This window comes from Passer domesticus, chromosome 3 (assembly GCF_036417665.1).
Source record: "Passer domesticus isolate bPasDom1 chromosome 3, bPasDom1.hap1, whole genome shotgun sequence".
Taxonomy (NCBI): domain Eukaryota; kingdom Metazoa; phylum Chordata; class Aves; order Passeriformes; family Passeridae; genus Passer; species Passer domesticus.
Window position 1 is genome coordinate 108,982,800 of NC_087476.1, and position 15,893 is coordinate 108,998,692.

General features: G+C 39.1%; 1 protein-coding gene across 25 annotated transcripts in view; it reads left to right on the top strand.

Moving 5' to 3' along the window:
- Positions 1–15,893, top strand: part of WDPCP (WD repeat containing planar cell polarity effector) — a 147,791-nt gene that overhangs the window by 101,558 nt on the left and 30,340 nt on the right. For 22 of the 25 annotated variants that reach the window (XM_064414974.1, XM_064414973.1, XM_064414994.1 and 19 more), the window contains 2 exons: positions 684–749; positions 6,758–6,860. In XM_064414974.1, coding sequence (XP_064271044.1) covers positions 684–749; positions 6,758–6,860 — 169 coding nt within the window. Of the gene's footprint in view, positions 1–683; positions 750–6,757; positions 6,861–9,968; positions 10,330–15,893 lie in introns of those variants that run through there. The other 3 variants (XM_064414996.1, XM_064414997.1, XM_064414998.1) reach the window with 2 other exon arrangements.

Below are 15,893 nucleotides of genomic sequence, written 5' to 3' on the forward strand. Positions count from 1 at the left end.
ACAATATTCATTTGACAAGCACAGCCTACATCTTTCTAACCCTGAGAAATCACAATGCTTTTTTTTCCCCACTGGGGCAAAAAAGTCATCTCCTTCCAAACCTCAAGTGTCTACAACTGATCCATTGTTGAAATTGTTAACAGATGGAAAGGGAAATTTTCCCACTTCATAATGGGACAAAAAATTGTTCTTTATGGAATCAATCTTCTACCTCCCAGCTGAAAGAAAATTGGGGTATTTGCATTTCTAAAACTAATCACCAAGCCTATTTTCGTAGCTAATTTTAAACAGTTAAAAATGTGCAATAGAGGAAAATGTGTACAGATAGAATCACTTTCTCATAATACAGTGTCACATAATGGTTATCTATGCCTAGTATAAGTGAGACATTAGCCCAATGCAGAATTTTCCATTGGCATTAGCATTTGCCAGTGCAATGTTGATTCAACCAGATTGATGGGACTCAACACTGAACCACTTGGTGAAGGTTTTAAACAATGAAGAAGATTAAGGGTGGTCACTGTCCTAACTCACAGTTCTGCAATCTGACTATGAGCTTATCAGGTTTCCCCAGTAAAGCTTTGGCATCATTTTTGGTGAGCATTGAAGGACTTTGTCCATGAGCAAAATTTGATGCCGCTCTTAAGTTAACCTCAGTAAGTGACATGTTTCTGTTTTCTTTCAGGTATCAGAGGTTTGAAAAAGCATTTCTGCTTGCTGTTGACATCGGTGCTCGGGACCTGTTCATGGTGAGTTGTTTCTGGAGACAGAGGCTGTTGGAGGATATTATTTGTCAGCTTTTGCACACATTACAACAGTTCCAGGTCATTTGCAGCCTAGGACACATACTGAAGACAGAACTTTTCTACCTTTGACATCATGAAACTCATCAGTAGGAACTGAGTATCTTCAGAGTCACTGACATTTTCCCCAGCAGGGCCTACAGGCTATTCTTAATTTTCCAGGAATTATTGTACATGTTTTTAAACTTTCCCTTTCTTCATCTGACCTGATGTGAGTGAATGTCATCTTTCACTCTAATAAGCTTATACATTTCTAATCTGTTCCTTTAAGTCCAACTGCTGAGCCCTGGTCACAAGAGCTGTCCATGTCCTGGGGATCCTGAATGCTCTTAGTTTGTCTCTTCTTGTTTTGTGAAAAGTGACAAATTATGAACGCTTCTGCTGGTACTTTTAAAACAACAAAGCTCAGCAGCATCAACACAAGGGTTTTAACATTTCATGCACACTCTGCCTCCTCCCATTTAATTAGCTACAAAAGTAAAATTAACCAGCTCTTAAAAGGTCCTCTGTGTGAGCACTGCAGGAGGTTCTTGTTTTATAAGATCTTGCACCACAATGTCACAGTGAGGTCAGATGGACAAAGCCAGTCGTGCTCTCCTAGTCTCTCAGCATGTTGCTGCTCCACAGCTGATTTCATTGTTTTCAAAGAAACAATAGGAAAGGGCTTGTTGAAAAAAGGCCCTTTGAACGATTCGTTTGCTTGACTCTTTTGCATAATGAAGACATTCTGTTGTTTAAATTAAGCTTTGACACTAGATGTTAATATCATTTATCCCATTAAGTCACTTGCCCTGCTAGTTTGATCTTGATATTTAAATTGTATGTTAAATTACACAATTAAATCCTGCTTTTAGGGGTTATGAAAATTCCCTTCTAATTATATAAAAAGTTGTGTGAACCTTTTGATGTTTTTTTCACAGCTCTAATCATCTGGCTTGTTCCATCTAATTAGAAAGATGTGAATACTGCGATAAACTTTCCTAAGTATGCATCAAAAGAATGTGATGGAAATGTCAGACTTTTAGGAAATTCATTACATGTTCTATGTTTACTCCTCTTGATTTTGTCTTTTTAGATCATCTCTTTCCTTTTCTCTCTTTATTGAATGTAACCTCTTCAGTACAAATTTTTTGCCTAATCATACTAAGCACTGCTGCAGCCACATATAAGATTCAGACTGTAGCATGTGTGGAGCAGATTAAAGCTTTTTGTCAAGGGCTCTCCCAGTGTACAGATAATAAATATTCCCTAATTTTAGCCATTCTGACAGAATAAATGTCCCAGCATTTGCATTAAAGGCCTTCTCTCATATGACTGAGAGCATTTTCTATGTGATCTGTTTCTCTTTCCTTCCCTCTGCTGACAGCAGGATTGAGGGGGTGCCTCTGTGCCACGGTGGGAGACATCAGGGTGGTAGACACCAGTTGGGTCTTGAGATGGGTGCACAGCTGCTAACAAGAGGGACTGTCAGTACCTGACTCCACAGGTGATAGATAACACGTTCTACTCTCAACAAAAAGTCTCTCCAACTTTCTTCAAGAGGAGTTTCACTGTTCACAAAGCAATTAACTCCATCCTTTCCTACTCTTTGCCTTTCCTTTCCTCTCTCAACACCTACTCTTTATTTCCCATCCTACCAAATGCCCTTAAATGTAAATGTATATTTCTGAAAGGTTCCTCCTGGCTTTTGTCATTGTGGGATCAAAACCAGCTCTTTAATGTCCTCATTCTGCTTGCATTACCTTTGAAATTCCTCATAGTTGCCCCTAAATTATGCTACAAGCAGCACACATCCCTGCCTCCTCTGGGGAAATGTCATTTTGCTAAGTGTCTAAGTCAGTCACTAATGAACAAACTTTACAATAAGCTAACATGGTACTGCTACAAGTCCACTAAGTACAGGACTCAAGAAGTTTAAACATGCATAGGTCATTAAGAGTATTTATTTGTGTCACGGTAATTTCTAGGGATTTGGCTTCATTGTGCTTAATACCATGTGAAAATTAGATAACCTGTTCCCTGAAACCTTACAGTCCTTCTAGGTATTAGTATAACAATGCTACTGCTAAGCAAGGATTGTGTATCCCTCACTTCTGCTTAATATTGAATGATTCCTATATATTGTTTATGTAGGGCAAAATGCAATTACTAATATACAAATTGATTTTGCATATATTTAAAGCAGTTTTATCCATTTTTAAAACCTCAGCTAGCTCTTGGAGTCACCTTATTCCCAATTAATTTAATGGGATTTCAAGAAGAAATAGTAGTCTAAATAATAGCCTGATGACATAAGCAAAATGAGAAAGAGAAAGATCTGTTTATTAAAGGGGAGCAGAGAAGAAACGAAAAGGAAAGGATAGAGAGGAATAGATACAACAGAGGTTGAGGAGCATGCAGACATTGACCCATCACCTGAGACTTCTGAGAAAATGTCCTATATCTTAGAGAATTTACCCTGAGCTTCAATTTCACCAAACAGGGCTCTACAGCCTTCCCATTATTTGTTTTGAGACTGCAAAGAAGTTTGAGAGAGAGCTGTCTGAGGGCTAATTTCTTTCAAAGAAATGAAAAAGAAAAAACAAAAAAGGCTTACAGCTATAGCTATAGCATCACTAGATGATGCCATAGCAAGATACATACACTGCTGTGTCTCTCCCTGAGCTTTACCCTTGTGTCACATCCAAGTCCATCAATTAATATCATCTCCTACAAAGTTCAAAAAGAAAAATAAAATAACTGAAAAGGACATAATATCAAGAACAACAGCTCCATGTATTGGACAGTGACTGATCCAATCTGTGACAGAAAAGATCAAGCAGTGGAAAGGTTGTTAGCTTGAAATGCTTTTATAGTGCAGTCCAACTCTCAGCTGCTGAAAATTCAAAAGGCTATCCCATGTACCAAAGGTAGCAAAAAATGCAAGGAAAAGACACTTTAATAAAACTGTCAGATCTTAGGTGATACACTGATGAGGAAAGTGCATGCTTCGAAGAAATGTTGGAGTGTTGCCCAGAAATATCCTATAGACAAATGCACATCGTGTTTCAAATGACTTCTGCTCACCAACGGCCAGCTCTGTGAGTCACAAAGGTGAGGGGGAAAGGGAAGTAGTCCAAAAAGTAAGCAAACTGTTAAATGATAAAATAAAGCCCTTTCAGCAAGCTCCTGATAAGCAGCTGGAATTTGTTTTTATTGTCACCATTGTGTTTGAGAGAGATGTGATCTTTGGACTTATAAATTCTTACGTAATTGTGAGAAAAAAATCTGTTATGAATATTCAGATAATTTAATTCCTTTTTTTCCTGTCATTCTTTAAAGCACCCTGTAATCTGGTGCTTCTTTTCTGATTTTTCAGTTTTCTAGTTTAATCTACTCAGAGAGTTATAAATTCTTAGAAAAATCACTTATGCTGGTTTATTTGAATGAGAAACACCTAAATTAGATCTGAAATGGTCTAATTAGGAGATTTCATGTCTGTAATCTTTTCTCTCTAAAGCTGATTTAGAGATGAGGCAAAGGCTATTTTTTTATTGTTCTTCATTACCAGCAACTTGAGGAACAACAAAGCAAGCCACTTGCCAACCTACTACAAACCTTTATTTGTTACAGGGCCCTTGTTAGTTAATGATGGATGTGTAATACCTTTACATTTTTTTACTCAAACCAGAAAATGGAAAAAACCAAGACCTGAAATAACAGCTGCTTTAATACACAGAGTGCACAAGCTCTTCACTGACAAAACTTCATCATTTTCTGCAGTTGTTTCCACTCCATCCTCGAGCTTACTATTTGAAATTGCACAGAGGTATACAATACTTCTCATAGTTTAAGCTACAAAAAAACAATCATTAAACATTGTCAGAATGTATTTTAAATAAGTCTGCCTGTACATCTGAATCTCTGTAAGTTCAGACTTGTCCAAGAGCCCTTGGGTCTTCTATTGTTATCTAAATAAGGCGACAGTATCTGCTGTTTAATCTTCATAGAAATCATACCTTGCTGCTCAGGCCTTTTTCTCCTGACAACCAAGTTAGGCCTACAAAGAGAGGAAATACAGAGTTCACCACAAGTTCATAACCCATTACTCTGCTCCAAGACATTTGCACATTTTTTTGGTCACACCTGTGTTTGTGATGAGAAGACACTGCTGTCTCCTGCAGACTCTGCAGATCCTGCAAGTCAGTTCCAGGCTTTCCTGCATAATCATCTCAGTTTCTCTAAGATTTTCACTTTTGTTTTAACATTCTTGTTCTTGTTTTTAAATGAGGGGTTACTGAAAGCAGCATGTCTTTCTCCTAACACTATTACTCTCACTTTCTTCATCTAAACATGTCTTTCTAGAGTAAAGTCACTTTTCCTGTAAGAGTTTCTGTTGATATTGATGCAGATGGCAGTAAACTCACATCAAGAAGAATGGTTTCACCTGATATCTTTCACATTAGGGAGAACACTGTTGCTTTTATGGCATGCAGAGGTCAGTATTTCCAGCAAACACTTCTTTTCTCTTTTAATTCCTGCAAGCAGATGGCTTCCAGAACAAAGGAGTAACTCAAATCTTTGGATGTCAAATGGCATCTTCAACAAAGTAGTGGGGGAAAAACTTTGGCAACTGTTGTTGGATTTTTCTCACTTTCTGTGTCACAATTCATGCACAGAGCAGCACGTGTCTGTGATGCCAGAAGAGGAGGGGATTAATTGTCTCTTGATTAATGGTCAAGAATAAATTTTTATTTTTTGAGGACCAAAACCAAGGGCAGCGAGAGAGTAGTTTGTCTGCAGGAATATATTCTCCCACTAAGAGCTCCGTATGTAGTATTAATACTACAAATATTAATACGCAATAAAAAGCCTTGACTTTTGATAAGGGCATGCAGTGATGGGACAAGGGGGGATGGCTTTAAATTGGCAGAGGGCAGGTTTAGATTGGATATTTGGAAGTAATTCTTTCCTGTGATGATGGTGCGGCCCTGGAACAGAAGTCACCCAGAGAAGCTGTGGCTGCCCCATCCCTGGAAGTGCTTAAGGCCAGGTTGAATGGGGCTTGGAGCAACCTGGTCTAGTGGAAGGGCAGGTTGTCCCTGCCCAGGGCAGGGAGCTGGAATGAGTTGATCTCTTCTAACCTAAGCCATTCTATAATTCTGTATAATAATAACACCCCTGCTGCAGCCTCTGTTTTTGACTCTATATAAAAGACTAGATCCAGAGTATTAACAACTATTCTAAATTCTAGACATCATTTTTGGAAAGCCCCTTGTTGTTCAGGAGTGACTCAGGAATCATGCCAACCCTGTGGATGTTAAAGCCACTGAACAGCCACTGTTGCTCTTATTGCTTCCAATGTCAGCACAGGGAGGACCATCACCCTCTTACCCACAGAACAGTGAGGGTAACAGCCTTCAACAGTGAGTGTATGACAACATTCAGACAAAAATTAGTCCTTAAAATATGGAAACCTTCAAATCATAAAATCATGATTAGAAAATTCCTCAAAGGTCATTGAGTCCAACTGTTAACCCATTGCTAACAGGTCCACCACTAGCCCAGGTCTCTAAGCACCACATCTGCATTTAGCATGCTCCAAATAGAGGCTGTCGGCCAAGAGAGTTCCAATACTTCAGATCTGGTTTACACAGAGCCACCTCCTATCAACATTCTTTTAATTCAACAGAAGTTATGTTAAAAGTCGACAAATTGGTTTCTTTCATACACTGAGTCAATAGCTTTGCTTTTATCAGTGCCTGATTGGTCAGTGTTTTATTCATTGCTGTATTCAACAGCACAAGTAAGGAAATATATTTGCGTTGGAGGGAATTAAAATGTAATGGTAGGTTCATCAGTTCCATCTGTGTTTGTGATCTAAATAATAAAAGAACCTCTTTCTTTCAAAATCCCTTTTGTTGCTCCTTTGAGATTCATTTTAGATTAATCTTTTTTCTTCTTTATTTCCAAAGGACATCCATTACCTTGCTCTAGATAAGGGTGAATTGGCACTAGCTGAAGTGGCAAAGAGAAAGGCTAATGACATTGATGCAGAATCAATAACTACTGGAATTGGTAAGAATTAATGGTGTCTAAAAAGCCCTTTTGTTTTAATCAATACTTGTCCTGTAGAACATGTTGTTATATTTGTAGAGGGGTTATTGTTTTGATTGCATTGTTTTCTTTGAAAGTGAGACCGGATTTTCATTTGTTTCTAAAGAACATTATTTTTATTCCTAACTAAAGGAGGCTTATAAAAATCACACAGCTTTGCCTTGCAGTACCTGTGTGAGGATAGCTATGAAGCAAAAAGATTTATACTGTGGCTATATAGAAAATTTCAGGCTATACAAACTGAACTGAGTGCAAGAGGTAAGGGACTGAGTCTGAAAAATCTTTGTTCATATCAACATTTAAGGCCAGGCATGGCAATTTGACTGACCTCTAAATATTTGCTGGTGCACACTGCAGCCACATCCAGCATTGATACTTTGGCAGCGCTCAAATGGAGCATTTACTCATGTGAGCACAGCTTCACGTCCTGGCTTTAAAGCAGCAGCTTTGCATGAAGTGGGATTCTTGCCATTCCATAAGGAATAGCAATGCTAAAGTTGCAGTGTGAGATTAACAGCTGAAACACAATGACTTTTCATGCAGGGGAACGCAGAATTCATTCACTTTCTCCTTGTGTTTCCTCTGAATTGACATGGAGAGATGCAAGTACATGAGGCCATTCTGATTTCATGGCTTATAGCACGAACCAAGAAGAAGGTGTCTGGAGACAAAGGGAAGAAAACCCACAAAGCCTAAAATTGTTTGTATAAAATTTGCACAGTTCTGTTTTTGCTTATTCTACTGCATCATTAGAGGAAAGCACTGAGCGCCAAGAAGTAGAATAGGATTAAAGCTCAGAAGGCTTTTTTGTGAGCCAGTCACAAAACCTTTAAGACCTTGGGTAACCTGGGATTCTTTTAGAGCTGTACATCTCCCTGCTTACCCAGAGCATACAAGGGAATGCCACTCCTGTACCTAGAAATGCAGAGGCCATATATGCATTTATGTGCCTATTTCTATAGATTGTATAAATCCATGACTTTCAAGGCTACTGCAATACAGTAGCACCTCTCCAGAAGAATAGGAATCAAGAGGTGCCTCTTCTGAACTCTTCTCTTCAGAGTCTTTCATTTTCATGCTCAAGTCACTTAAAGCTATTTTTCCACCATAACTGAGTTTTTGGGCAAGCCTTCCCACCACTCGAGTTCAAAAAAATCCTGACCTGTTTAGGTTATCCCTTAATGGGCACTTTGAAGTGTGCAGTTATCCCTCTTCTCTTCTCTTCTCTTCTCTTCTCTTCTCTTCTCTTCTCTTCTCTTCTCTTCTCTTCTCTTCTCTTCTCTTCTCTTCTCTTCTCTTCTCTTCTCTTCTCTTCTCTTCTCTTCTCTTCTCTTCTCTTCTCTTCTCTTCTCTTCTCTTCTCTTCTCTTCTCTTCTCTCCTCTCCTCTCCTCTCCTCTCCTCTCCTCTCCTCTCCTCTCCTCTCCTCTCCTCTCCTCTCCTCTCCTCTCCTCTCCTCTCCTCTCCTCTCCTCTCCTCTCCTCTCCTCTCCTCTCCTCTCCTCTCCTCTCCTCTCCTCTCCTCTCCTCTCCTCTCCTCTCCTCTCCTCTCCTCTCCTCTCCTCTCCTCTCCTCTCCTCTCCTTCCTCTCAGATGCCCAGGACTTGCATCTGATCATTATCTGTTCTTTGACGCTTAACCCAGAAAATTTAAACTCTAATCTGTATCTTCATTTAATTTCTTGCAAACTACCATGATTAGTAGATTTCTGAAGCTGGGCTATTTATAAATTTAGTGAGAGCCTTTTGTATCATTGTAGATGGACATGCAGGGAGAGGGGTAGGGAAAAGAACAGAGGTGATCACAGATGCCTTCCTTGCATATCAAATGCCATACACGTGTAACTACAATTCAGCAGTAAATGTGCAGGCACAAAGTCTTCCCCTCCTCCAGACCAGTCCTACAGTTACGTCTGCAATGCTCCATTAGCATAAATTATTAAAGTCATTTTATATGATAAAGACTTTTGCTGAATAATTAACTATCAGGATGATTTAAAGTACTTTTCAATGCCCCTAGGGACAAACTGTCACTGAGATTCATTCTCTAAACAGTAATGAATTTGCATCCAATTCATTTTGTATGAAAATAAACAGGAATCTCCCATGAGTTTGTTTCGCTGCAGATTCAGTCTCACCTTAAACATGTGAAATCTCAGCCACAGGTTTTGTTTTGTTGTACTTTATTGCAACGTCCCGTCTAATGATGTTTTTATTTCATAAACGGTTGTTGACAAAAAAGTTGACATGAGGTATGAACTTTGTGGACCCAATGAAAACAAAAGATGATGAGTGCTTTATATGTAAATTGCTGTATCTTTCTAATACTTTGACAGGGGGAGAAAAAAAATCATGCCAGAGTCAGAAGTTTTAAAATGCAATTTCAAACAAGTCTGTGTCACTTGACCTCTTCCCAAACCCAGATCTCTTCAGCTGGTCCCTGCTCTCTGGACTTGGCAGCCACTCAGTTCACCAATGGTCACACTTCTCCCCAAACTTCTTGAACACCCACTTCAGGCTTTTACAAGGAGACAGAACCTAAGCAGCAAGGTGCAACCAGTACTGTTGAGCTTATACTGGACACCTTTACAACTTATTTCTTAAAGATAGATAGATAGATAGATAGATAGATAGATAGATATAGATATAGATATCTATATATATATATATATAAAGTGAACCATTGTCATATGTCAATATCTGATGAAATTTCCTGAGCTAGCCCATCCCCAAACCTCAGCTCAGCACTGCTTGAAAAGAAGATGAGTCAGTGCTTCTGGCTGATTCCCAAGCCTTTAAGTGTGCTCCATCTTGCCCCAGATAGATTTAATTTGTCAAGATATTTCTGTGTACAGGGCTCACTTCAAGCATAATGTATTTCAAACTCAGACTTCCAGGAAAGTTTCGAGCTCCTACAAATAATGTAGAGTGTCAATATAATTAAAATTTATGGACGTCATCCAGAGTTCTACATGGGTAGATTCCTCACATATATTATACCAATATTTGTGTCAAGATAAAACTAAAAATAGGCTGATTTTTTTAAGGTTTTCTGAATTTTGGCTCTTCTCAGTTCATCATCACATGATTGCAGTTTGCTGGACACTGTTTTGAAGAAGCCACCTTCAAAGCTGAGGAGCTAAGGAGGTCTGTGGGCATCTGGTAAAAACATCTGTAGACCTGCAGAGCACAGTAGCTTGGTGAGAATATTGCTGAGCAAGATGAAGCATCAGGTGAACTATGGTTTTGGCAGAATCATATATTTTGTTCATCTGATTAAAATCTTCTGAGGATCAGTGTTCTCATAAGATTTAATGTTTGACAGCCTGTGAAAATGCATCTTGAGGGATGAGAAGATTGAAGTAATGGTATTGTATATCTCAGAAATGGCATTAGCTATCTCCTCTTTCCCCACCCTTATTTGATCAGCAGACCACTGGCCATGGATCTTGTGGTTTCTTCTTCCAAACATTTTCCTTTGAATTATTTCTGTAGTAGATCCACAAGTTCCTTAATGAGGTCAGGGAGTTCTCATTTAGCCTTGCCTGAAATGTATGCTGTGCACCTCATTTCACTTGATTAAAAGAGAGAATAAATAATTTATTCAATATTGGCATATATGTAGGTTACTAATAAATTCTGTTTATGAGCGTAACCTGGCATGTACTCTCCTGGAACAGTATTTTCTGTGGTGGGAGAGTGAGTCTGTTTGGTGTTGTAAAGTGTGGGTTGCTAATGTAAAACCTGAGTTGCAAAGAACTGACATGGCAGAGCCTGTTAAGAAATGCCATAGCTAATAATGATCATGGAGGTGAGGAGCTCAGCCCTTCAGACATCATTGCTCAATGAATATCCAACGAAGAGCATATGTAGGCAGTGTCAGAAAGTTTCCCAAGGCCAACTTCCAACAAATTACATTAGGGCCTAGCAAGGTGATTTTAACCTTCAAATCAACAGCTTTCACCCAAAAGGGATTCGTGTTGTGACAAGACAGATAACTGCTGCATAGTTGAAAGGCAAATTGGAAAACCTTGTATTTCTACTTAGAATTTCAGAATATTAGTAACTAATGTTTAGGCAACATTTCTAACAGAGGTATCTTAACAAAAACACTGATGTTCAGATAATTGCATTGTTCTGAAATGCTAGATGGGACTGACTAACATTTTGGTGGTTCACTAATGTCTTGTGAAAGCACTTGAGGTTTTTCCATTTAAAATAGAATTTTAAAATATTTCTGGAAGTATTCCATACTGTTTGCAAGATAAGGAATCTTATCAGTTCTCACAGAGACTGAAGTCTAATTTCCCACAGTGTTTGTAAAATGACATTTAGAAGGTAGGGACCCTAAATGTTCCACTTCACTAGCAAGGAACATCACCAGTTTGAACCCTAAGTGGAGAATTAATTAATTTTATCTTAGTTTTGTGGTAGTGTTTTTCATTGAATGGCTTACATGTTCTTTGTGATAATTAATAATGACACATCCTACAGTGTTTTGTCTGAGGTACCAGTCTGGTCTTGCATTACAGTCTGCCAAATCACTTATCATTTACTCAGATCTTCCCCTCTTCCTGACAGTCCAGGGGAGCCTGCTTGCATTTCAAGACCATGTTTGGAATTGTCCCCCTGTGTTTGTAACCTTCTCTGGCCTTGCATTAGCCTAGTTGGTAACATTTCCTTCTCCTCTGATCCATAATGACTCCTTTCATCTCTCAAGCAATATTCTTCCTCACCCTCACGTACCCTTTCTGACACTGATGGCAAAGCCCTCTTCATTTCCTGCTCTTCCTTGGCACGTGCAGCTTTCTCTTGTCATCTGTCAAGTTTCAAGTTAACTGAGAATCTTGGCCTTTATTTAATGACTTTTATTTCACTGTATAACATGTTTACTGCATGCTTCAAAGGTATTGTCCCAGACACAGCTGAGCTGTGATCTGGGAGGGCTTGGGGGACACCTATTCATACTAAAGTTTTTTTGGAGCCTGCCCCCTTCAGTATGAGTGTTAGATCTCCTATTTATTTATTTTTATTTTCAGTTTAAGTCAGTCAAAACCTCTGGAATCAAACCTTTTGCTTTTATTTTTCTAATAATGTAACTTTTTCCCCAGAGAGCCAGAAAAACATTTTTAATGAAAAATGCTTTCTAAGTATGATTGGCAGTTCACCTATGGCAAGAAATTAGTTTCCACAAGCACCTTTTTAATTTGTGCCACCCAAGATGAGTGTCTTTGAAGCTCCATAGTAATTTGGAATTATTTAACTGTGCTCATATACACACACTCTCTTGAACATATCAAGCCACACACAGCAGTTGACACAGAGCCCACTAAACACAATGAAAGGACTTCTGCCATCTTCAGTGGGCTTTGGAAGGGGGTTTTAGCAAGCAACAATCTCATGGGTGGACCTGGTATGACCAGGGCTGCTGCCATCTGCAAAGACCTGGTTTGGAAGGACCAAGGTGTAAGGTGGCTTCAAGAGGAGGGAGCAGCAGCCAGCACTCATGGCATTGTATCCTATTTTTAAATTTCCAGCTGGCACTGAGGATTTTACTCTCTTGAGGGTTACAGGCACTTACTGTTCCCCTCCTTGTGTTCTTTTCAAGAAGTGGAGTCATTTGTTTTACTTGAAGTCTACAGTAATGCCAAGCTATTTTAGGCTCCACCTCATCTCACCTCTCCTCTTGCTTGTGTCATGATGTCAGGTTTGATCTATACCTTCCCATTGCTAGACAGCTTTGCCTAAAGTCATAATCCTCAGCCCCTAATAATTATGAGTACATCAAAGGCTAGTTGGTTTGTTTAGCTGCAGAGGTCTCCACAAAGATCTGTGTATCTTCACTTGAAAGAGATTTATAGTTTTGTGTCAAGCTTTAGAATTATCACGGCCTTCCATTTTTTCCCCTTCTTTATAGTGACATATTCTTGCCCGCTACAGAACTGATTTAAAAAGCACGACTCTATGCCCAAAATGAAGACACCTTCTCCTTCATATTTTAATGATCCTCATATTTTGTAATGTCTGCTAGCAGTAAAATTATGCCCTATTGATTATGAAAAAATCTTACCAGAAGCCATAGATTTACTATTTTTTGCCAGTTTTAGGGGCTTCCATTTTTTGTACCTAAAGCCACATACTATGATTGGTTTATTAAAAAACAAACAAAAAAAATAATTCCAGTATTTCCAAATTCTGAAAATTGAAAGGAGTTGTCTGTACCTGATAGGGTTTTATTCTACTAACAAGTAGGACATTGCAAGGCATGTGAGGTCACTCATCTCAGATCTCTTCAGGATAATTCCATTTTATCCTTATAACCCCCAGCCAAGTTGATGCACACAGACAGCAGTGAAGGATGACACTAATTACCAAGTAAACAACATATTTTCAGTGGCAACATATCAAGAAGAAAGTTTCAAAAGTGAAAGGAATTTACAGAGCTACACCTTGGGGGAGGATGTAACACAATAAAGAATAGTTTAGCATAAAAGATCTCGGAGGGATGCCCATGGCATGGCATTGAAGTGAAGAGAAGCAAGTCAGTACTCAAGCTGTTGACATTGCAGCTAGGAATTTAAGTAGGAATTTGGCTTCTCATCACTGACTTCAGTCCATAGACTGTAGTAAATTTAAATAGAAAGCACACATAGTTAAAATAACTGTTGAAACAAACTATCAAAGAAATTGATGCATGGAAAGTGTCTTTGCATGAAGACTGAATGAATACCTTTCTGGGAAGTAGGTCTTAGCCAAATACAATTTATGCTTAGTCAAACACATGTTTTTCTGGCTTGGTGTAGGTTAGCTGGATGAAATTTAATAGCCTCTAATTCACTGTAGGTCAAACTAGATGATTTACACTATATCATTATAGTATAATATTCATATGTTCTGGATTCCACTCTTGCCTACAGCTCTGTGAAAAAGCCCCTGGTAAATCTCCCATTAGCTTCAAAAGGCCCACATGTGGTCTAAAAGACTGCAGTTAAAAGCCACATAATATATATGTAATATATATTCACACATCTCATAGTATGCACGTGTGTGTGTACATAAGTGGGTGTTATATTTACACATACACAGCCAAAATCTGGCCAGTCATGAAAATAGCTCTGAATCTGAACACAAGCCAGAGGAATTATTACGTATTTGTATTTTGCTTCATGACATCACAGAAGCCGCTGCTGCTTTTTTTTTTTTGTTGTTTTGGTTTGGTTTTTGTTTTGCTTTGTTTTGTTTCCTGAAAGAACAAAAAAGTAATCACAAGCAGGAGGTGCTTTCATAACTGCTGCAGCTGGCTGGGAGCTGTGGATCTGTGTGCTCACGGTGTGTCAGGGGCATGTTTGTCTCACACACCCTGGAGCCGTCCCTCAACCTCTCGCTTTCCGACGGGGAACTCGCCGGTTGCGCTTCTTTCTGCGCGCTGAAAAGCGTTGGCAAACACATATTTGCATGGCAGTTGGTATGTGTTTTGTCCTGTTTGCTCTGCGTAATGTAACGTGATGTGACAGGCTGTAATTCATCACATCAGCTGCGTGACAGCAGAGGGATTGGAAAAGAGGTGCGATGGTGGGCTGATGCGAGGTGGCAGTTTAATGTTGGGTTGTAGTCTCTCAGTGTTAAGGTTTTTTAGAATCACCTATCAAAGAGTTATCTCTGAGTATTCCCTGTGCAGGTGAGTTTTAGAAGTAGTGATCAGGCAGAGCACAGTCAGTATCAGGAAGAAGCTGAAGGTCCCTGTGCTCAGAAGGAACAACTCTTGTAAATATGAGAACCCTTGCACATGTGGTGTTAGATCAAACAGACAAACAGGAACATTGAAGGACAATTTATTTATTTCCTCCTCTTTCACTGCACTCCCCAGGCACACCACAGGTCCTTATGTGGGAATACTGTGGAATTGCCGACGGCAAAAACGGAGGTTGAGGCTGTTTTCCTCCAAAGACTCCTACACAAGAGACTGCTTGACAGTTCACCCCTGAAAAATTCCCACCGCAGGTGTTAGGGTGTTTGATAACCTGATGGTGGTTCTTGTTGAGTGCTTCCAGCCTAACAAAACCAAGTTCCCTGTTAAAATCCCATCTTAGGACTGGGAAGTTCTAATCAGGACACGGCTGGTGAGAGGCGTAGGGAAGAGGTCAGCAGGGCCCAAGGGTGAGCTTTGCATCCACTGCTCTTCTCAGTCCTGCACTTTTGAAGTGTCACACTTGGCCAGAAGATGAAATGAAGAGTTATTTAAGAAAAACCATTGGTGAAAAAGTGATCTGCAGTGCCTAGCACAAGGCAGTAAGTACATGCAGAACTGAAGACTTTTTTCTTTCCTAAACATACATTCTGTATTTAATTTCAGCTATTTGAATTATTTTTCCCTAAATATCCTTCCTGTCAGTTAGTCTGCACTGACACTTCTTTTTGCTTTAAATCTCAGTGCCATGAAATATCTGCAACTCCCCAACTCATGCATGAATAATACCTGCCATTCAATAATATTTTTCACAGCATTCAAGACACTAAAAGTCCTGAACAGCACTAGATTTCAAACTATAAATTCAGTCTTAAAAACAGATTGTGAACCAGTTGGTTATCTTTGCAATGTTGATATTATGAAATGGCAAAATATTTTAATACGATGGAAAGATATCATTAATGATAGCTTATAAGCATGTATGGTGTTCACTTTAATTAGTCATTTACTGCAGTCACACTGCCATCATCTTTATGATAATCAAAGCTGCAACAGCCACTTGATTTCTGCCTCCTGCCCTCCCAGCCCTGGGACACCACAACATCAGTAAAAAGTTGGGGTAGGGTTCTTACATAAATTAGATTCCATGGCTTAACCACTTAACTGATAGTTTAAAAATTTTCCCGTAAAGGAATGTGGAAGTCAATATTCTTTCCTGCGGTCTTGTGTTAAAAAACCTAAGCATGGCTTCTCTATTTTTTTTTCCAAAAATTTAACATTGTTTCACAACAACTAGATCTTCTTTTTTGC